This window comes from Struthio camelus, chromosome 8, assembly GCF_040807025.1.
Source record: "Struthio camelus isolate bStrCam1 chromosome 8, bStrCam1.hap1, whole genome shotgun sequence".
Classification (NCBI taxonomy): domain Eukaryota; kingdom Metazoa; phylum Chordata; class Aves; order Struthioniformes; family Struthionidae; genus Struthio; species Struthio camelus.
In genome coordinates, this window is record NC_090949.1 from 22624990 (window position 1) to 22649935 (window position 24946).

At 36.6% G+C, this 24946-nt stretch overlaps 1 protein-coding gene across 33 annotated transcripts in view; it reads right to left on the bottom strand.

The window, feature by feature from the left end:
- ADGRL2 (adhesion G protein-coupled receptor L2) overlaps positions 1–24946 on the bottom strand; it is a 391390-nt gene that overhangs the window by 48961 nt on the left and 317483 nt on the right. For all 33 annotated transcript variants that reach the window (XM_068952713.1, XM_068952694.1, XM_068952700.1 and 30 more), the window contains one exon: positions 4995–5104. In XM_068952713.1, coding sequence (XP_068808814.1) covers positions 4995–5104 — 110 coding nt within the window. The remainder of the gene's footprint in view (positions 1–4994; positions 5105–24946) is intronic.

Below are 24946 nucleotides of genomic sequence, written 5' to 3' on the forward strand. Positions count from 1 at the left end.
AGAGAGGGAGAGAAAAAAGCAAGGGAGTCATCCCTCCAGCCCAAGTATTTCAGACACTATCCCCGCCACCTACTTTAAGCAGCCAAGTCACTTTATTGCAAACAGTCGACTTCTTTATGAGGTGTACTTATGAGATCCTGCTGATTATCATAATATAAGAGTGTTGTGGGGAGGGGAAGGGAAGAGGTTAACATCCATAAGGCACATAACAAGGAGCTGGGGTTGGACTGTATACGTTATTTACCTTTTTGCTCCACTTCTATTTTAAGCATCGGAAGAAAAATAAAAAAGTGCAAGGAAAAAAGAAAGAAGATTAACATAAATTGACTATTAATCTAAAGATTAAATTAGTAACAGACGCTAAATATAGGGAGAATGAGAACTGCACTATATTGGATAAAGAGAAACAGACAACAGGAAAACCTAGCAGGAGAGAGATTCTCAGGTTACATAAGTGAACATGGATCAATCATTTTAGTAGTTTAAGGAGGCAATACAGATATGTTGGCATGTAGTTTCACTTAGTGAACCTGAATAAATAATGAATGACTTTACTAATGCATGATATATATACTCCTCTTCTTCTCAAACCCAAAGCATTATGCTATCAGGTTGATTTTTAAAAGAACGGCACATTAATATATTATGTATGTGCTAATGCACATATACATAGTATATTAATTAGATAATTACAAATCAGAAATACAGTATATTAATTATACAGGTATGTGTGTGTGCTTTTGAAGCCTTCCCTCCCTCTCTTCCCCAGCCATTCCTCTGCTCTTCTTTCTTGTAAAGAAAGCAGCTTGCATCCTTTAGCTCTCCTTTGGTTTTATTTTATTTGTTTTCCTGAACGTTAATCTTGAGAAATTTTGTCACTTCTTAGTCTATAACTGCAAAATCAGACTAGAAGGAACAAGTAAAAACATCTAGAAAGAAGAAGCAAAAGCACAGTAAGCAAGAAGAAAAGAGAAGGAAAAAATAACATTTAGCTCATTCAGATATTCTCCAGCATCACCGATTAAGCCCGAAACAGCAAGCTAGTATGCAAGGACAGTCATACTAAGTGTTCAAAACAAATATCCATCCCACCACCACCCATGGAAAATCATGAAACGAACCCGATTAACAAAGTTATACTACTATAGCAATTTTTCCCCTAGGAAGTTTTAAGGAACAAATTATAGGAAGAATTATAGCTGAAGTCCAGCTAGTAAATAGCTTTCCAATAATTATTTGCAATAAAACCTATTTCACATACTCAGTAGCCTTTGAAGTATGCTCCCTTAGTTTCATAAAATGACCTGGAAAATGACAGCTGTACCAATCTTTATAACAGTATCTGCTGATACCAAGGAAGCGTATCAAAACTATCTGCACAGCTATTACATCTTCAGTATTATGATATTATCCAGAAAAGTGTATTTGTATGTTCCGTAACAAGCTTTGGATTTTCAGCTTCATTTAACAAAATTACATATGATTTTGTGAGAATGGTCTTGGCTGAGCCGATCTAATGTTTCTTCAGGAAACAAGTCAAAAACTTTGGGGGGGGGGGATAAGGGGGGAGAGGGGCTTAATATTGTCAAAAACAGCAGAAGCTTTCCTAGCCTTTGTTCATCTATATATCTTTAGGAAACACTCTTATTTTTTTTGCAATTTGCAATTCTTGAGTTATCTGAGTAAACAGAAGATGTAGTCCTAGGTGGATTCCTAGGTTTTCACAGTTCAGTGTTAATGACTTTCAGACGATTCTGTCTGTGAACTATTATGCATGAGTTTATTCCTTGCCAAAGAATAATATTGGTGTTGTACCTGCTTCAAATTAGTAATGGGACAGTGGCAAAAAGATAGGGATAACAAAAATCATTAGTGGCATGCCTACTCTGAGTGCATTGGTGTAAAGCTGTACCTTTTTCAGGGACAGATGGGCTTACTGAAATAAACAAACGCTGCTAAGTCTAATCAATACAGAGAGAGAGAGAGAATGAAACACTTTAAAATGTTTTCTATTGAATTCCTGAGTTCAAAAGGGGCTTAAAATAAAAATGCACAGATGTATAAAATGGTCCTTTTGATGTGCTTATTAATAAAAGGGCTGAGTTCTGTTAATCAGCCAAAGTGTCAATGTACATTGTGTAGCATAATTGAGAGAAATGTCAAGTATGGTACTCTCCATTTCTTTGCAACTTAATCAATAACATTCTAATTTTAGGACAAAGCAATGCCTATCACATTTGCTTAGAATTGTAGTTTTGTTGAGATCCAACTGAGTATCTCAACAGATTTTTTTTCAACTAAAGAAGATTAGAAAAACATCAGCAATAGGTCTACACTCTAAGATGCAAACAAAGGAAGCTTTTTATTAAGCATTTTGTTATGAGGGCGATGAATATCAAGTCCAGAGAAAGCTCAATCAATATGCATGATCAGCAAGGCAGCTACGCATTTCTGGAGGCCAGCAAGACACAGAGAAGCTCATAAACTGCATTTTGTACAAGGGTGACACACCAGCTCCAACGTATAAAAGCTCCCAACTTTTATCATAAAATCTGGTACTATAGCTATTTGCAATCTCTCATGGACTGAAAGGTGTCACAGTGAGACACAGCAAATTTTGCAGTCCTGCAATAACTGAACATGAAGTTCAGAAAAATAAGAACTATAACTGAACTTTGGTTTCTAGTTTTAAAGTCTTGTGAGCACTAAGCACCTCCCTTCCTAGACCCACAAAAGCCTATGCTGCCTTCCTAACCAGTCTCTTATGACACAATAGCTGCTGTTTGCAACCCTAATGATTTCAGTCCTTTCATGTGGCTCAAAATGGAGCACTGGAACATATAAGGGAGAAAATATTAGACTTGGTAACTAGATCGGATCAGGCAGCAAACAAGAGACTTGGAAAAATACAAGGATAGGCTTTGGGGGACGGGGAAAAAAGATGGCCAACAACCAAAGGGCTGCTGAGGCACAATGTGGTTTGAAATCACACTTCAAAGCTGATCTTTTATAACAGGCAACTTTTTTGATGATTGCTGGTAATGACAGAAGAGTCCTCTTATAATTTTGCAATTAGGCATAGTGTCATCACTGTACAGGCTGCAGTTAACAAACTCCAAAACTTAGACTTTCAAAGACAAAAACGATCCAGAATCCTGAGTTATGACAGACACAGAAATATATAATAAAAGGGGCAAGCCAATGCAATCGTCAATAAATAAAAATAAACATTTTAAAAGTAGAATAACTACATGTTAGAGTACAGGGCAGGCCGCGCTGTGGCACTATACTTCTGAAAACTGGAAAAGAAAAGATGCTTGTAGATAGGAATACCCAATCGGTAGAATATATCCACACTTGTCTTCCTAAAACAACATAAAAAATTATGTTTGAACATTATTTGCATTACAATTCCTCTCTATGGACTAGCCTACTGGAACTGGAAAGGTAATCTCTTGTCATTTGACTGACCTCATGGTTTGGAATCGGATGCACTGCCCTCTTTCTGAGAATTTGGGAACAAAAGTAATGCTAAAGTAAAAGTAATCTTTGTGGAACAAAATAATTGTGGTTAGATTGGGGTAAGACATCATCCTCAAAAGTGGCATAAGAAGAATGGTTGTAACAAGCCACCGATACTACACACAGGAGGAATGGTACTAGGAATCACTGTATGCAGTAGGCTTCCAATCCTACAAATGGTACAGAAAAAAAAAAATCAGAAAGCATCCATTTCACAATGACACAGCAGAAATGAAGGAAAAAACCATGATCTGTGTTTGGCCTTTAACATCAGTGAATGTTCAATGTGGTGAAACAGTACAGAATAGTATTCTGATTTAAGAAGACTGAATTTTAAAATCATGTACAGTAACCAGTATGGATAGTTTTGACATGGCTTTGCTTCTATCAGAACTTATTTCCTTCCTTTTTGGATATATACTGTCACCACAGTGTTTTTTCATCTCAGACTTGGCTTGTTTCCTGTACCAATAGAAAATGCGACTTTGGTTAAGGATTACTGCAGATCAAGAAATTCACACTTAATAATAACTTAAGGGAACAATCAGTGCACTGCTCAAACTCCTCTGCAAACACAGCTATTTCTCTGTTGAATTACAGGACGAGGGAGAAGTCACTGCAAAGAATGACCTTACAAGGAAGTAAAACCAGTTAAAAGTGTTGAATCTGCAGAACTTTTATAAAAATGCACACATGTCACTGAAAAAAATATTAACTACTGCAAGAATTTAGGCATTAGAAATAATATCGTACAAAACTGCTGAAATAGCACAACTTCTGATTTTTTTGATCTCAATATTGATTTCAGTATTTACTCTGTTTTCAGTTAAAAAATCTGTTTTGGCAATTGATTTCAAGGCACAGTTCACATTTTCTGTTCACAGTAGAAGTGAACATTTCTTTCTTGCTCTTTTCCCTGTTGTTTTCAAGAAACAGATTTCAGCAACTTACTGATGAATTATTTACCCTGAATCACTGTTCACTTGTGAACGTGCCCCGGAAGAACAAAGTCGCCTTTACAGAATTTACCAACACAGGCATTTGCTTCACAGTGCCAGTGGTGTTTTGCTATGCACCCAAAGCAACCACAACAGCAGGTAGCCTTTCAAGTAGATCATGATTAAAATTGAAGTCAATTCCTTCTTTAGAAACCTGTGAGCCAAACCAATTTGTCAGCAACTGGTATTGGGCAAAAGTACAAACTTCTAGCTGGCCTACTGAATGTTTTCTGGAAAAACAGTAGCCTTAAAAGCCAAACACTTAAGAACACAGACAGACACTTGGCCAGCATCGCACCATGGCTTCCTTCCACACGTAGTGAAGCTAATTGGAGGCCTCAGTCGGCAAGTGCTCTGCATGCATAATGGTTCGGTGGGCCATAAACATACGCTCCTTTTCCATGTAATAATAGCGGTCCTGCTTTAATTGTGAAGGCCAGAGGAAGTGAACAAGAATAAAGAGATTATACTTACTGTAAGGAACACATTCATACTGAACTTCTAGATATTTGTATGTCCCAGGACAAGGATCAGGAAACACATCTGACCCAGTAACTACTATACACTGTGTTCGGTTGTTGCACCTGAAATGGGAAAAGAAAGCATGCTAATTAATTTAAAATTACATTTTAATTTGCAAGCTAATACTAAAGTGCTAAATACAGGGCTAACTCTTTTCATGCTTGGGCAGTCCAATCCATAAGACGACAAAGTTAATTAATACTTGATCAGTCAAAGTCCATAAAAAAGGCTTTGAGACAGTATCTGAGTTCAAGCTGTATACTCCTGAATCTAGGAATCAGTGTTACCTCAAATGTTACTCATTCCCATTAACAGAGATAACGGTTCCCAAATATCTACCAGCTCGATGCTACTGTACAACAGAATCAAAGCAAAAGTCAAAGATGACACAAAATGAAAAAATGTGCAAGGTCTCAGTTTTGAATAGGTCTCAGTTTTGAATAATGCACAATAACATAAATGAGCAATTCCTTGGTTCTTTAGAGATATACATACTGCTGAATGGTTTTACATCTCAGACAGCTTTTTGCTGTGATTCAAGGCAGTTATGATTTTGGTTGGAAGAGTTACTGTAGACAAAGAGCATTAACATTTTCATTTTAATTATTCTAGGAGCAAATGGTGGACTCTAAGCTTCGTCTGTTAGGTTACAGGAAGAGGGAAAGAATGACCTTCTGAGGAAATAAGAAAAACAGTTAAAATGAAGAATTGCAAGAAAATTAATTAAAATATATGCTAGAGGAGACTAAACACTGAAACATAGTTATTTAACAACAGAAACTAATTCATTTTGATACAAGTAACAACTTCATATATAAATACTTCTAACCACCATACCGAATTTAACAGCTTTTAAGGTATTTTTTATTGTAATTGGATATTTTAGACCACTATTCAGTTTTCCAGAATAAAAAAGAAATATTAAATTGGAATTAAAAAGGCAAAAACTATCCCATAACTGTGAAGAGCGAGTCGAAGTGTAACACAAAAAATAGTTAGAAGGAAGTGGAAAAAAATAAAAAAGAAAGAAAAGGTCAGGGAGTTTGGTGAGTAAAAGAGCTTAGCTGATCTTCTCAGGGTCACCCCTGTTCTGTTTTTCAGCGGACTTTTAGACCGGAAGTCTAAAGTGAAGTAATAGCCTAGCCTTTGACTCCAGTGGTACATCAACTTCTCTACTCCCCAAGTGCTTCCCACACTCCTGAATACCACATCCCAAGCTAAAATCATCTATCTTGTATCAACAAGTTTCCACAGCTATATATTGCAAACAGATATGAGAATAATTCACACTACCTCATGAAAGGTAGAGCAAGTACAATTGAGATAAATCATTTTTCTTGTAATATTCTAATCGAACTAGCACAGAACTTGATGGGAGACACTGAGCCTCTTGCTAAGTAAATCCAGGAACAAAAACTCTTCTGATGTTTTCTTTTCTTTCCTTTTTTTTTTTTTTTTTAAAGAAGGCTAGTTATTTCACTTTTAATCTCATAAATCTCATAATTGCAAACCTCACTGGAGATAGCCAGGGGGTTCTGTAGCCACGCAAAGCCATGGCTACATAGACAGACGGAGGGCCGGGGAGCTCCCCTCGGTGCCGCCTGCGGCGGTGCCCTTGCGGAAGGCACAGGCAGGTACCTCGTACAGCTCACACAGGCATCACCGGGCGACTCAGGACGCCACAGTCATTCAGTGCAACAGCCCGCACAGTATGCGGGCTGCATACTGTATGTATATGGTTTGCAAAGAATACAGAGCATTCAATGGCTTTCAGACCCACGCTGAAGTGATGAAATGTGCACCTAACTTGCGGCCAAAGTCACCGGGCTGAATCTGGAAATGCACAATGCAACCCCTTTTTTATACTCCATGAAAGGATGAGAGCAGCCAAAGTGCTGCTCTCTTAGGTGCTGCATAAGGAGAGGCTGCAGAAGCAGGAAAACGAAACACGGCCCAGAAAGCCACAGGCTTCTCTGTTCTAACCTCTATAGATATCTTTTGGCCTCACAACTCAGACCAGACTAACCACTATTAGAAAATTGGGGAGATAAGATTAATCATACCATTTTCTTTAAAATTAATTATATTATTTATGTAAAAGATTGTATATGTAATATATTTAATAAGTCTATATATTTATATGTGATTTATATATGTTATACTATTATAAAAATGATTAATTATAAAAGTTTCCTTAAATTTCTTTTTGTTTCTTCAGTGAAAACCTTATGTTGAAGCAAAAATCATTCCTACAATAAGACTTTGCATAGTGCATCATTCAGTATAACCGTTTCTACAGCTTTGAGCTGTATGAAAATTTCATTTTACACTTGAAGGAGCAGCAATTAAGAGAGAAATATTGATTTGTTACAAAATAAAACAGATACATATTGGGAGGAATTGCTTGAGAATGAAATTGATGAAGGTCATATTTATCTGTGCAGAAAAAAAAAAAAGCTTTTCCAGTAATATTTGTAAACCTTACGGAAAAGGCAGACTCTTGCTCCCCCTCTGCGAGACATTGCTGTTTTCTTTTCTTTCATTTTCCCCCAACTAAAATCTCACAATGTTGCCATCGGTCAAGGAAACTGAGAAGAACTTCATGCTAGTTTAGATGTGAAGGACGGATAATAATAATTCTGGAAAATGCAGTTTTACAGTTTGCAGTTTTACTACAAAAAGTGCCATTTACATAAAATTGTTGACTTTCTAAAAAGTTCTGAGTGCCTCTCTATGCAAGATTTCACCTGCTGGGCACATGGTCACCTTTTGCTCACCTTTGGCCAAAAGACAGGAAGCCCCAGCTGCATAAAACTGGGCAGCGCCTGCTGCTGCGGTACAGAGCAGGGTGACAAAGTACCCCCGTTCCCCCCAAGAAATGCAATTACTTGGGCAACTGAATGAATGGAAGGATTTGTGCTTTACGTTGTCGCTTTTCACATTCAGATCATTGGTTTACATTTAAGAACGCATCACTGGCTGCATTTTACAAAACCCGTGCAATTTTCTTTTAAGGTTCTGATTTTCAAGCACTTCTAAGACTCTAAATTAAAAGAAGCTTGTTTAAGATGATATAAGCAAAAAATCCACATTCAGGCAACTATCTGTTACCTAGTTAGTGATCACATTCTAATTCTGGTGAAATCTTCACAAAAATGATAGCAGCTACAGCAGCTGCCAATCTCAATGGTTTAAGAGAGGAGACGAAGACAAAGTGGATTTTGTAGAGGTAGCTGAGAGACAAGCAGCTCGGGGAGTTTCCTCTACTGTGACTTGTGCTCCAGATAAATGGAAGCCTTCAGCCTGCAGCACTGCTGTTTTTCTTTTTTCTTTTCTTTTCTTTTCTTTTTCTTTTCTTTTTTTACCTGTAAGACTAGGCATGATAACTTTGGTACTGGCTACTGGCGCACAGTCCTGCTGCTGATGGCAAAGGCCATTTTACTAACAGGTAAAGGTCTCAGGTGATCTTTAAGATAAGAAGCACTGAATTCTGGTATACTCCACTTTCTACAAAATTGCACAAAACGATTATCATGTATGGCCACCTCATCACTGCCCTAGCGCAACGTCGTAATTCTGAGAAATCTTCAAGTTTGAAACACTGCCTGCAATAAGAAATACATTACACTGTTACAGCCTGGGCAACTCAATCCCTCATGTCCCATTGGCAGTCCTTTTTGGAAAGTGCAGGCCCTTTCTGAAAGTGGCTACTTCACAGGTTTCTCCAAAATGAGTTGATAATAGACACAAAGTTCTTGGCAATTTGAAAAACTGGCCTAGACATCAATCAGAGAAAAAAATAACTGGCAATTAACTTGGAAGTCCCTCATTCACTTTAACTAATACTATTTTTTCTCTTAGCTTGGCATGTCTATCCAAAATTGTTTCAACTGAAGGCACAATACGAACTAGCTTTACTTTCTGGGAAATTGAGACTTATGAAATAAACCTCATCTGTGAAGAACTCTATACAAACTCAATAGTAGTTGATTTTGAAATTATGGCATATGAATTCAATTTGAAACCTTAGTTAGGAAGAGACTAACTGCAGCACTGAAAGAATGGTAACTCAGGTTGCTGGGCTAACAGCAGCAAGAGTTTTGCAAAGGGGAATGGAAGAATTATCAGGATACAGCCTCCCAAAATGCAAGGACTAATTGTGCACTCTAACACTCATTTCCTCAGGAGTTTAGTATGAATGAAGAAAGGTTACATTTTCATAATGCAAATGCCTCGCTTAGAATCTAGTAATCTAAAAATCAAATGGAGTGTTTAATTAACAGTTACAGTACAATGTCTGAACTCCTTTCACCTCAGGAAGAAGACTGTGCAAATGAGGAATGGCCCTTTCATACATCAGATTAACACAGAAGAAACGGGAAGCGAAACAACCCGCAGTCGTGCTGTAAGCAAGTACATGCCGCTGCCGGCGCATCCATCTCCCTGCTGCATGCCGCCCTTCTGCGCTCTGCGTTAAGGACAGCTGTACTTTCCACAATAATTTGTTTGTATTCCAACTCTAATCTCGACTTGTACAATTCCCAACAAATTGCTTTAGCTCTTTTTTTTTTATTATTATCTTACGCTCATTATTGCACTTTCCCACGTGCAACGTATGGAGATGAGATTCCATGTGCAATCTATTGTGTGAGGTGTTTTAATCAATAATCTTGTTCTGCTGATTAAGCAGGGCCTTCTGTTTTGGCAAGATAACATTAGTTTCTCCTGTCATGCTCCAAAAGCTATTGGGAATCTTCAGCAGATCATTAGATATGCTACAATAAAGCTTTGGTACATTCTCTTTTCTTTCTTAAATTACTTCTTCACTGTCCTATCATTCCCTGTCACCACTGGCACTGCATTATTATTACAGCTCCCCTGAAACTTGCACTAGAGCTATGTCTCCAGGCCATAGGATGCCATTTTCAATTGAAGCTTCTGCTTGAAAATATAAATTAAGAAAATTTCATTATCTCCTGCCAAGGGCCATTATTCACCACTGTTCTAAGGAAGATTAAAAATGCAAAATCTACGGACTTGAACAAATACTCCAGCATTAAAATGAAATGCTCAGTGTATCATGACTGGACCAGAAAGCTGAAGTACTGAAATCTGAAAAGCAGATTCTGGAAAGATTTTAGCTTTAGATGGGTCAAACAGATTGACTGAGGGAAGAGGTCATCTTTACGGGTAACTTCTGTAAGGTATATAAAGATACACACAGTTCCTTTGCAAGGGTTTCTTGCACTTTTGCATAGTTAAGATACGTTAATAATGCCCACTTCATGATTTATCCTTCTAATGCTTTTGTTTCAAATCAGTAGCTTTTGACAAATATAATAACATAAAAGAAACATCAATGCCATTTTGAGAGGGATATGGGTTAAGGTCTGGCAAAAAAGTCGCTTTGGGTATTCCTAATGCTGTGGCTTGCTGTAAATGCAGTGTTTCATTAAGAAAGCTAAAATTGGCAAGGATTATGAAAACATAGAAAAAGTTGTATGTACTTCAGTTTTTAAAAAGTAAAAAATAAGATAGCAAATAACATAGCAAAGCCATGTTTAATAAATTTTATTTTTTAATAAAAATGTTAATACATTTTAAAAATCTATTTTGAAATGTTTTGAAACTTTCAGGTCAGCTTTGACAATATTTCTCTTTCAGCATATTGATTAAATACTTAAAAGCTAGCATGATGACATGCTCCTGCATATTGCCTGCAGCAACCTGCTTAAACACTACTTGCAGCACGTAAACTATGGGTTGTAGCACCACATACTCCATATGGTCTTCTTGTTCCTTATTTCACCCTCTGTGAGTTGCAGTCTGAGTAGAGAGATGGGAGTGTGGGATGACTGCGCTCTGTGTACTGTCATTTAACAACAGCTTATTTTAAATTGAATAATTCCTGAACCTCTTTACCTAGAATAAATGGCCGTTTTTACATACGTACTCCTAAGAGCCAAAAATCGCGATGTGAGATGTGTCTCTCCTTTTGTATGCTTAGTCACTAAACTTCCACTTCCATTAATAAACTCAAAGTTAATATGCATGAAAACGTCAAATATTACTTAAATAATTTAGTCTTCAGAAAACATGTAAAAAACCCACATATAAAACAGCAAGAAAATAGGGATCTTATTTTACAAGTATCTAAATACACCTGCATGCGCACACACATACCAGAGTTGGTAACGTATTTAAAGGAACATATTTAAATTCTGAGTTTCAATTAGCATCACCTCACAACAAACACCTTATTACATACCAGGAACGAAACCTACTCAGTCACGAAACGGGGTCTGAAAAAGAGGCTGCTAGAAACCCCAGCCTTTGCTCTGAAGCCCAGATTTGAAGCAGTATTGCCAGGCATTACTGCAATACCCATCTCGTTACAGCAGTAGCAGCAGCAGCAGCAGCAGCAGCAGCAGCAGCAGCAGCGGTGGCAGCAGAGCCATACGCGTTCAGGAAGAGTGAATGCACACATCCATACTGAGCCACGCTTTCTCAAACATGGACACGTAATGCTGTAACTGGCTTTTTAAAAAGTCAGAATGCCACACTGGGAATTTTGCTTATTTGTGTGTATAAGATTAAAATTTTTAAAAATTATTCTCAAGTTAGAATCCCTAAAATTATTATGGGGGAATGAGAAAAAGCAAAAAAAAAAAAATGTTTACTTAAGGAAAACAGATTTAGTGCCCTTTGACATTAATTTTAATAAACCAAGAAAAAGACGGGAGACTTGCATATAGGAGACCAGAACTTGGCCATGGGAATTGTTTTTTAATAGTAGAGATCTTCCTCTGACTCTTCATGTATTAAGGCATGCTACAAATCGGAAATGTGGAAACTCACACTCCAGGCTCAGCTTCTCCTATACACTTGGCACGGCAGCCACTACAGCAATAAGCCTGCTGGCTTCAGATGAAAGCTATTTCGGAAAAAAATATGAGAAAAATGTTTCTGTTTTGTTTTAAATATAATATTGATGATTTGTTGAACCTTCCTAATTACTGAGTAAACATGACATTAGGAAGCTAAATAGTGTGCAATTAATATCATAGAAGAAGGTAGCGCCATAGCTTTGTTTCTGTTTGCCCCATAAATATGCAATAATATATAATCATGATTTCTTTTAACACTGTAATCTTGTGCAAATCTAAGGGTAGACAACATTAAGGATGAAAACCCAAAATATACCATAAAACTCAGTAGAAAATGTACAACTCCCACAGGCCCTTCCTTAGGATTCTCCAATCTGATTCAGTATCAATGAATGTGTATTAGACTTATATGGCAAAGTAATTTAACAGAGTATTTCTTGCTTTTGAACTCTTCTTACAGTTTTAATACATTTAGTTATGACCCATTTGCTTTTTAGTATTCATGTTCTGTAAGTTCAAAGCAGTCACCATTAAAAAGAGGGATCTTGCCACTTACTCACATCTAGGCTATTAGAGAGATATATATATATATATATATTTTTTTTTTTTTTTTACAATTCATTCCTGTTTCAGGACTTGGTTTGTTGGTGTGAATGCTATTATGGTGGGGTTATCAATAACCTGAAACTACCTCAGATAAAATAGAAAAAGGAAAAAAGAGAAAGAAAAAGAAAAAGGTAAATTACATGTAGATTCCAGTAGAACAGGTAACTCCTACCTTCTCCTGATAACTCTTACAGTGCTTTTATAGTCCCATCTTTCTATCCTCACCACTTTCTGCCTATAGATGTGAAAGGCCTATTACAAGTAGCAGAACCTTTGAGGAGCTGATTATAATCAGACAGGAAAACTAGATATCAAAAAAATGCAATTAGGTGTGCAAAGTAAACAGAACAATCTTCTAACGAGATTAACTTTTGTCAGGAATGCATAGGCGCATGCAAAAACAAAAACTTGTATCAGTATGAAGCAGAAGAGACCTGCTTTTTAGAGAGGTGTTTCTGATGCAACCCTGCCTGAGGAAGAGGAAATGGAAATAAAGCTATATCCATAATCTTGTCGTACTGCTTACATATGTATGTATTTGTAAGGACAATGCGGCGCAGGAGCAAAGACAGTATATGTCTTAGCACACAAACTAGGCTAAACAGATCCGTACTACTGAAAAGTAATCAGTTCAAAAGACCCAATTAAATGTTTCACCATTTAGATAAAATAAATAGCCTAAAGCTATGCTTATTTACTAATGAAAGCTTTAACAGTGCAGCATTGTAGTATCCGAGCACTTTACACAGATTGCTCACACTGAGTGAACGTGAATGCAGCGGCACGAGTCGCCTGGGCTGAGCAAGGGTCAGACGGCAAATCGACGGCGGGACACTAACATTTACAAGCCAGTGCTTATTTCTAAAGCACAGTACAAAACCAGAATGCACAGAAAATATAAGCGAAAATCCTGAAGCCCCGTATCTAATGCTTAGGCATAACACTGCAACAGGCTCACAGGTAGAGAGCATAAGATACCAGGAAAAACTCTTTTATACTCAGTTTTGTAACACTGTAGGTTTTCTTTATCCATGGCTTGGCATTTAAGCACATCCATAATGTGGTTAAAAGTTGTATAACTTAATAGCGCTTCTGAGTCACGACTCTATGAGGAGTACGTTGAACTATAAATTACAATATTGAAAACATGTAGTTTTATCGTTCACATTAATTTGCACAGATCTTAAATACATTTGAAAAATCACCCACTTAAATTACTAAAATAAGGTATTTTAAAAGATAGCGGTGATTTGCTACAGCAATTTCTGATATTTTTAGAAGCCTCGATACACTTTCATTGCTTACACTTTTACTGGACCTTCAGGTCAGTTTATTGCAAATTAGCCTTGACATACTGTGGGTCTTATTAATTTAGCACAGCTCTGCTGTTTGTAGAAAAGTACATTCAACATAAATATAGCTTAGCTTTAATAAGAAAGTAAGTCTTATTATTGGCTTGAATTGGCTGAAACCATGTGATTTCATGGCATCCTTTGGCTTCCCTTTACAATGGACAAGACGAGCACTAATTTCACATGGGGAGAGGGGGGAGCACCTGACTGAACTTCAACATATGCATTCCCCCTGACTAATTAAAAAAAATATTACAGACTGTATCAATTAGGAGCAATTATTTATAAAAATGTTCACCTATTGCAGTGTGCATATAGAGAAATGATCACATTTTTAACAAGGGAAATGGGAAATCGCTATGGGATGCCCTACTTAGATTAAATTAGTAAGAAACTTGCTATCACACCATATAAAAGACACACCATAATAAGACACGACCTTGCAGAACCCTGCAGCCAATCTGTGATTTCCCCCCCACCCCCCCGTAACCCTTCCTAATTATCTGCAAAGTTACAGACCCTTTTGTGGCAGGTTATTTTTCAGCGAATAGTGAGGGGTTTGGGGCTTTTAAATATTTAATTAGTCTTCTGCTATGAGAATTGTTGCATATGCCAAGTGTTTTGATTTTCAGACTGTGTTCATCCTAATTACATTCAGATTTAGATTGGTCATCCCCAAACCTCTCACTCTCGTAATTATTTACTCCTTAAAGATCATTCAGCGAAGAAATATTTTTCACCCTTATGGCTCTTTCTTTCCACAAATGGCTTTTCTGGTCTGTTAATTACCCACTCGGAGGATTAGAGTTTGTAATAATGCAGGAGATCCTGCATGTAAGATGAGTTTTACAGGGTGAAAAAGAATAAATTGTTTTTTTTTTGTAAACTTGCCTCAGGGAATATCCTCTTTTCGGGTTATAATTTTCATCAACAGAGGCCATGTGCCACCGGGGCATAACTAGCAGCTCTGCGGAGCTGGGGCCGGCTCCTTGGCGTAACTTGACACAACTCGAGACAAAACGCTGAGCAAGAGGCCACGAGGCAACCTGATAATTTCAGGAGATTTACACAAACGTGCAATGTGCTAGCAAGATCGCACGATCCTTCTTCTCATCACTTTTTATGAAGATCTCATGGCTTTAAAGTTACATATAATGAGCAGACAACTAATAACAAAATTACAACTTTTCTTATTTCATCTGCTGATTTTTTCCAGAAGTGCTGTCCCTTGGTAGGTCTTTAATCAACCCAGTAACAGTGGTGTCATTTTCTATTAAAATGTGCCTGAGTCTCCTCACTACAAGCACTACAAGTACTTTCTTTTCTTCTGAGAGGAATGCCTGTCACAAAAGCACTGTTCTTCATTAAGCCCAGAGATGTCTGGATCTAATTATCATCTGGAAAGCTTGCAAGGCTTCCAGGTAGAGTACTTCCCCTGCAAAAATTTCTTTCTACTCTTACTGAGGAAGCACCATCTTACGTTCTTCACTGTGATTTGCAGTTAAGGGATTAAATTACTTACTTGAGCTGTGTGCTGATTCCTGGAACTTTCCATTTTAAGCCCAATAAAGTCCAGGGGGCTGCTTTTGTTTGCTTGTTTTTACAGTTGCAAACATTGTACGTATTCTGTGATTGCTTTTTAAATAAGTCAAGCAGACTCGCCTCTATAAGAAACGCATTAGAAGACCTACTGGCTTGACTCTGTCAATGCACAGATAATCTTTAATTGTATCAAAAATATTCATAATCTAATCCTTTTATCAAACTGTCTACCACTGAAGGAGTCTCATGTGCCTGCACAATTAAAAACCCCATGTTAGCCATACATAATACTGTATTACATTGATGCAAATCCTTTTCTACTGAAATAAGCATTGGGCTGACAGCAGGAAGTGGCTGATAAGAAAGCAACAAGGCATTGCTGATGGCATTCGTGATAACTGAGCGCCAACTCATATGGGTTCTGTCTACAGCATATTACCAAAGTGCTCCTGTTTTAAATGTGACTCCAGGAGGTGTCCCTTTGCTACATCTGTCACAGAGGCAGCAAAATTATCTAAGAAAGCTAAGTATACGAAGTCAATGATGTTTTCCGTACTCGTCAATGATGCTGGGACCAGAATAACATACTGAAGGCAATTATCAGTGCTGCTACATCCTAGATGAGAAAACACCTACAGCTTCACAAGGGTAATAATGGAGTTGAGTTCAATGCTCTTAAGAAATTCAGTTAACACCGAAAAGGTTATGGGTTCAGAACCAGTTATTGTTATACTTAAACAATTGAGTCTAAATTCACTTGTTGTTAAATAGTCATAGGTAAGGAGCACAACTGTGAGTTATGTTGAAACAACAGTTTTACAGTGCCGGTAAAATGCCTATATTAAATACATTTTCAAAATTGCTCCTTCATCATATATATTTATCACAGGGGAGCAAAGTATCCTGGAATCAATGAACAGTAAGGTTAAAGATCACAGTTGCACAGATTACTACTAAGAATGGAATACAGACGCTTTTGCACATACAAGCACAAAACACGTATCTTGCCAGCTGAAACATTATACAGCTCTACGCCATTAAGAAGCAGTAAGACTTCTGCCTGTAGGGTGTTCAAAGTCTCTGACTTTGGTCAGGGCACAGCATTCTTTCATATAGCAGATATCTAAGACTACAATATCTTTGGCAGCTTGCTCAAGGAAATGCTTCTGCTACCTAATGTCTTTTTAAAATGTTATGGGCTCAGTTTTATGTGTGTGATAGAAGAAATCACAATTCAAAGCTTCCTATAACTACTGTATTTTAGTGAAAACCTGAAAAACCATGACTTTCAACAATAAATGTGCAGTAAAGATCCTCTACTGTAAGCGTATTATAAAACAGGTTTGACATGGAAAATTTATATGTGATAAGAATCTTTCCTTCCCATTGATGTATCTGTAGCAAGTTAAAAATATACTGAGTACCGAGTACTCAGTCTATGCAACACTCTTAAGACTGCATTAACTTCATTGCAGTAACTTATTTTATAGGCTCAGTTCATCATGACCTATAAAATGTTAGACTGAAGTGCTTTAAATATCTGGCAACACCATGTGCAAGCCTGGGAGTACAAGGCACTGTGCTGTGAAGCGGCAAAGACAGTACTCTGCTGAGAAAGTAGCACACACTCTTATGTCACTGATATAAACAGGGTAAGCATGCTAAATAATGGATGAAACAGGCGGTCAATCTTTATAAGAAACAGCAATTCCAGTTGAATTCTTTCTTTGACTTTATTTTAACAGTAGCACACTTCTTTTTAAGGTCCCATTGCTTCTTAAATAAAAGTTAGATATCATATTAAATTAAATAATATACATACAAACTCATCTCACTCATGGTTATTATCTGAAAGAAAAAATAAAGACCTTCCATATGGGGTCACAGCATTTTTTCTAATTATTGTTCTACAATATGTAAAAAATGACGTGTAAAGACTGGAACTATCTGTGTCTTCCAGTAATCATGGACTATTTATTAAGCAATTAGATTACAATTTTATTATTAGAGAAAAAAATGAGATGCTGTAAAATAGTGTTATTGCATGTATCTTTGATCCTTTTAGACTCTTCCATTTCAGCAACCTCATTAAGGTCAAAACGCCATTAATACATCTACCCGCTTTTACACTACATAGCCTGAGCACATACAAAATCTATAGGATTCGGTAAAAAAAAGTTTTTTCTTGTTGAATTCAAATAAAAAGCTTAATTGAGCCACAAAGGTCAGAAGGTTCTTTTTATTAGAAGTAGGAGATTATTCTGTAGCAGAAGGAAATTTCCAGAATATGAGATCTGCTACTTTCTTATCACTCTGTAGCTACTTTTTAATTTTGAAATCCTTGTTACTCTTCTCTTCCTTTCCTCTGAATTAAAGTTTCCCTGTAATAATTTTAAAATTCTATTTCTGTTGTGCTACTAATGAAAACTTTGTACTTTCATTGCTAGTGCTGACTTTGTAACACTAGAGAGTACTCATAATTTACTTACATATATTTAATTCATATTAATCTGTCCTAATTTAAGATCTATACCCTGTTCTGCCCATCTTCATGTACCTTTTCCATGTCAGTTGTGTTTACTAAGTGATATTCAACAGATTTCCTATAGTGCAATGAACCTTAACAGGCAGCTTTTAATTGCCTCGCATAGGAAACCACATCACTATTAATTCCACAGAAACAGTATAAAATAAAACTATTGCTTCTCAGACTCCAGAGCAATTAGACCTCTCGGCTATTTGGCTAACTCTGCTTCATGATACCCAGTGCAGTTAATTATATTTTTTGATGTTAATAGTCTCTGTCAGTTTCGAGCATAACTCCTCTTTGATGAATATTTAAATTATATTTGAATAAAAAAATAATCTTGGTTACATTTCATATTCAGCAGTCATCACAGCTTAATAAAGGTCTCCTCAGCAGAGGTTGAGATAAATGGCTATATGAACACATGTATAAAGTCCTAAATCAACTTATCAGATAATGTAGCTGTTTTGAGTAAGTACTGTAGAAGGTATATTGGGGTGGGAGGAAATACTGGGATGCATTTATTACAGTATTATTCTACAAGAACTAAATTCACCTCAGTAGTACAGAAGTAAATTAGAATTTTTAAAGACTAAAACAGGAACTTCCGAGCGCTAGACCAGAAAGTTGAAAACTATACAAAAATCATACAGACTTGTCTAAGATAATATAAAACTCAGCTGAAATGTGCTGAAGGTTAAATAGCATTGTCTCCAGTACCACTGACAGCTAGTTCACCCTACCTGATTGCTCAGAACCTCATAATTTGAGGATTTGTATTTAATACACTAAGTAATATCAGGATGGAACAATTCCATTAATAAATAAATATTTTAATGAATAAACAAGACCAACTAGTTTCATATTAAAAAAATAATGATAGTGAAAATGAACATTGCCAAATAAAGTTTTCTCAGTAATGGGTGTTACTGCTTTTTCTGAAATAAAGCAATGGCCTATGGTGTGCTTCATGAATACTCTAGGCTCTATGATTATGTCCAGTTCATGAAAAAAAAAGTGCTATGTCTTTTTCTATTTGCTTTCTACCTGAGTCATGGTTAAGTCTTGAGACTAATACACAGAAGAAAACAAAACAAAACAAAACAAAAATCCTTTGGGCTATGGCCTGGTATCAGCAAAAGCACAGTTTAAAAATGAAGAGCACCTTAAGCTTTTGCTACATAAAAAAAAGCTGTGGCCATGACTGCAGTAGCAAGACTGATGTCTGTTTCAGATGAGTAGAAGTTGTCATTTTTAAAGGATATTTAAAGAAGGATATCTAATTCTGATGATCTTGTACAGTAAAGGTTTGATGAAGCTGTTGTCAGTAGGCTGCAATGGAAACCAACGGCACGCCAAGGTGAAGCAAGGACCTTATACATGAGATCAGTAATATGCTGTAATACTATATTGCTATATACTATAGCAACTTCCATGTGCATAAATTCAGAGAATTTAGCTATTCAAAGCAGTTTGAGATACGTCGAGATCAATATTGGGTTTTTTTGACATGAAAAGGCCATTAAATATACAAGTTCTTAATGAACTGAGAGTAGAAAAAAAGCAAGGTATATTCTGCGACGCTTGTCACTACATAGTATCTTTAATAAGGGGAGGCCAGCTTCATCCGCAGAAGGAAAAGCAAGGGAAAAAGAAGGAACAGCAGCAGGGGTCAGCAGAGCCCTTGCCTAAGCCTGGCCGACCCCCAACGAAAAGTGTGCCATTATCACAATCACCGTCATTTTTGAATGGCGGAGGATAAAATCCTGCCTGTGAAAACTGTTTTAAGTCGTGTTAAGAAACGCAAATTTCGTGCAGCTTAAACCCGGCCCCATGCGAGCCCTGTTTGAGGAAGCCGGTTTTGAGGCACTCTGAGATGCTTCTTTGCTCAGGCTGGCAAACACGCGACTTCTCTTCCACAGCGATTCTGCACCGCGTTATGCCCTCTACTTGCAACGAAGCACTTTAAGAGGTTTTTCTTTTGACTAGAAAGCTTTACTCTGACGAATCAGGTTAATCACAGCTACAGGTGATTTACCTACAATCCATCCAAGTCAGGATTCCAGCGGAAGATTTTCTTCATTCATTTGCATTACGGAAAGGACCAATTTTGTTTTCACTTGAAAGGAAACTAATACAGTATGACAATGTTTTCTCTGAAGACCTGACAAGCAGGGAAAAGACGTAGCCCGTGCAGGATGTCTCTTCCTAGGAGGAGGACTTATTTTGTTTTCTTTCAAAAATGTGTCACTCTCATTTATATATAGGATTTTAAAAAATGACATATGTTAGACATGTGAAAAGACGGAAAAGGATGAACATCATTCCCTCGCCCTCCCTTTGGGGAGGGATTAATAGGAAAAAAGTCTCAGGAAAAAGAACTAGGGACATGCTGCTTTTCGATCTTTCTCTTGATCACTTGGTAGGGCAGGAGGCACTTCACTTATATTCTGACGAGCCTTCATTTAAACGCAACTGTCTTGCAGACAGATGACGGACGTAACAGGTTAAGAGTATTACCATGAGAGAAAAGTTCATGATGATAAAAACGTAAGCATGAACTCTTCACGGCTGTCATGACGGACATGGTAATTGAGGTTACACGTGTTGCACATGCTATACATCGGACAGGATACGTGCAGCAGACAAAAAGTGGCTGCTGAAAAGGATTTATTACTATATTTTAAACCTTTGACTTTTTGGTAGCAACATTTTAAAAGGCAAGGGTATTTCAAAGAATTAAAGTTCCCTAAGTTCATCTATTATACCCTATGTATTGTAATACTCATATAATACAGAAGTATTATGTGTTATAATGAGTTTTGCTTTGATTCCACATATTTAAAAAAAGAGAATAGCACAAACTCTATATGAGTTAGTGCTAAAGTTACTATGATAGTTAAAGTTACTATGATAGTTAAATATAAACTTACTATGATAGTTAAATTGTAGATGAAAATAGAACTTCATGGCCATTCCACAGTGCAGGATTGATGTAAACTCCTTTCTACTGTTGATCAAAAATAATGTGAATATCCTATGAGATTATATTTTTTAATTTGGATGTTTGCATGGTCTGCAAAGCTTCCAGTTTTAAACATTCTGAAGTTTTCAATTACCAAAACTATGCTCTCAGTGTCATACTACAGCTCACAAATTCCTCTTTAAAAATCCAAAATATTTTAGCCTTTATTAGCAGGGAAATAATGTTTGCTTTGTGAAATTAGCATTGATTTGGTTTTCAACATCAAATGTTTGAATTTTGCCTCTAGGTAAATTTTCCCACAAAATTCAGAGTTAAAAGGACAGATTTTCTTTAAATACAAAAAGTTAATTTCCTATGAGTCCCATCAATAGCTATAATGGTTAAATGATTCAAAAAAAATTAAGGTGTACAAACCGGAATGGATCTGAAAAGTTTTTAATAATGGGCTTCTCAAAATTCAAAATTACACTATCTGCCAGATCATCCAAGTATTTCTTTAAATACATACGTCAAAAACGTCATCTACCTGCATTGGACTGGAATCACAAAGATAGTTACTGCATCTGATTTTTAAAGTAATTGCAAATGAAAAGTTTAGGATTAGGAAAAATAACTCTACTAAAAATGCATTTTCTTAAATTCAGAGGATAAAGGTCCTAGCACGCAAAAGAGCTTCTTAGCAGCTCCTTGTTACATTATAAAATTACATACATGATATGCCTTATCATTTCAAAGGTATGTTCATGTATTTACAAGTACTATTAAATACCTTTTATTATTTCCAGCTAATAAAACAGAAACCCAAGTAGCATGTGATATCCCTGAAATCCTCAGTGCCTATCTCAAAAAAAAAAAAAACTATGGACCATTTGCAGTCTTTCCGAGTCTGCAGAGCTGGGTTTGAAGTTGACAGTGGAGGTAGAAAGTCTTCATAAACGCACAGGCGATTTGAAAATAACTCAAGCAAACCACCTTCAATCTCCTTACAGTGGAAGCAGACCAAAGACTAGGTTGTAAGTATATTTTTTCATGTTAGTTTTCAAATTCCCACTGTGTCTATAAAGAGCAGCATTAGTTAGCCATATCAACTTCAAAGTCTCCTGACAGTTTCCAGCCAACCACACAACACTTTATGAGCAAGAAACCAGAGTTACCACCTCAGGCTCCTTTGCATTTTGTGCTTTCCTGTTCATTTAATTTCTTTTTTAAATGAAATGGCCAAAAAATGGCTAGAGGAAAAAAGAGTAGATTTCTCCCCTGTAAAGGATAGCAAAATACCAAGTAGTTGGGTTACTTTAAGCAAATCTAACTGCAGGAAACCTGGATCCTCTGCCACTCACACTACTGCCTCACCAACAATTATTTTAGAAATAGTCTTACTTTCTATACTCAACCCTAGCTCATGGTAGGATTTCTCAAAGTTGAGTGTATGCAAATACCAGGGCTAATTATCAGTGGGAAAGGGGAAAGGGATTTTTTTAAAGGTCTTTCCTTAGCCTCTTTCTTCAAAGCTTTAATTTTAACTCTGCCACCCTGAAGTTTACATGGAATCTAAATACATGTGATAGACTTTATTCTAGAATAATTGGGATGTAATTTCAACCAGGGACTAAAAATTTAATAACTGCTTTAAAAAGGTGAAGGCAAAGCAACGAAGTCATTAGTGTTCAAGTTAGGCTTCCTAGGAAAATATGAAGTCAAACATCTTTTGAGAACTGTAGAGAAGAAAGAAAAAGGGAAGGAGGGAAGACTGCGTAGCAGGTCCTTCTGATAAAGGAGCTGGGGTATCAGTGGACACAGGCAAAGTTTTTTGCTAGAATCTAAAATTCTCTCAAAGGGGAGCAGGCCATGTGATTACATGGTTTGGTGTTAAACTGGAAAGTTTATCTGATTTTTCAATACTCAAGTTTCAGGGTTGTCTTTACACTCTACTACAGTAAATGTAGTTGCTGCAAAAAAGGTGTGAAGTAATGTTGCAAATGACTGGTGAGTATATAATATTTACCATGTAACTACATTTAACTACAAGCCTAAAACTGAAATGAGTGGTCAAAAGCAGTGGTAAAAACTAGCTGGAGTGATAAAAACAGGTCATTAATCCTTAAAAATAAATGCTGTAAGATGTTAAGTAGCAATGCAGAAACTACAGATGCTTATTTCAAAAAGCATAGAAATAAGTTTTTGTTGTGATCAAACATTCGAGCAGATGAATTATTGCCTTCTAGTCAGTGAGAAAACCAGTGAATCTGATAGTCCTTCAGGTGAGATATTTCCTATGCAATTGCTACCACCAAAATACAGCTGATATGATACTTTTAAATAACAGATCAAGGACATGCACTGAGTATCAAGCAACGGTTTACCTTTGACAACAAAAATTTCAAAGACCAATGCAGTTACAAATAAATGAAACACAAGGAAATTTAATATTTCATAAGAAATTTGCAACATTCTTCTACACTTGCTGTACAGCACAAACTGAGCAACTTTCAGAAAATATTAAATGAGGCAGAGGAAACAGCATTTCCATTTAATTGCACCGTCTGAAAAAGAAAACTATGAAACCAAACTTCCAAAATATTATAGATGCCAGGCAAAAATATGAAGCAATGTGTCAAAAGATCTTCGTTTTTTGTTCAGACAGAATGAAAATGATAAACTCTCCCTGAGCATAAATATTCTGAACCAACAACCTACACACGATCACATCATTTTAATCTACTGAAAAAAGGTAAGACTGGAAGATCAGGGAAGTTCAAAAATACCCTCTGCTATCATAAACTTACAATCGATTAATTGAAAGGGGAGGATTGAAATTTCAGCTTTCCGGTAACAGTTTGATGTCACTTTAAGTAAGATTGTGCTTCTGTATTTGTTTCTGACTACCTTAATCTGTGTATTTGCAGTGAACATAAGGAGGACTTTGATCAAAACACAACACGCGTTTTACACAACAAGGAAGTCTACAGAGAGGCACTACATTCACAAAAGCAATTGAAGGTGGTTTCAAAGGGACTTGACAGATTAGAGGATGATGACACTGCCGCTGCAGTCTCAATGGAAATCTGGCTTGATCTAATTAACAACAACAAACTAGAACCACAAAAAGATAACTCAAACATGATTTAAAGAAGGTATATAACCTTTTCACTACCTTAGCAATGGAGCCCTTCCATTACTGATCACAGAACAGTCACAGGTCGAACACAGAACAAGAAAAAGAGGCCTGATAGCCTTAATTTTCCTCTTGCGTTAGAAATTGAAGACAGATTTCTGTTGCAAGTATTCGATTATAGAACTAGAGGATGTTCCATCTATTGACATGAAAATTATTTAAAAATTGTAATAGTCACACTAATGACAACTTGAAGTGAATTGAGAAATCAAAGGGAATATTATTTTTAAGATACGGTTATGTGTTACTACATTCTACTATGTTTAAAGAAAATATATTAAGTAAGTGGAACAAAGCACACAAGACTTGTTTGCTTGATTCTATAAATGCATGCATTGGAGAGTCCCCAGGTTATTCTTTTGCCTTTTTTTCCCCCCCTCAGATTCCTCACCCTATCAAACCTGAATTAGAGGAAAAGCTTCCAGCAGTCCTGAACTTTTTCATTATTTTGGCTGAACTTATGTGCAGTGAGGAAAGAAATTTCTCAGGTTTTTGAATTTTACAGAAGAAAAAAGCTAAATTGTGCATTTCCTACACACTTACAGTCTTTGAGCAGGCTTGTATTTTATGCCGGTAAAAATGCCAAGGACTGATCTGTGCTGACATTTCCACAACGGTTAGTACTAGCTGACTGTTACCAGTATTAGGCCTATTGCGCAAGAACGTCTATGAATCTTAGTTCTGATGCAGCTTTGGTGACGCTTTTGTGCTAGAAACACTTTTACTGGCTCTCCCTCCATACTCTATGAGTAATACAATCACTGTTAGTAAGATATAATGTAATGTCTGCTTGTCTGCATAAATGCATATGCACGCCCATGTATAATGA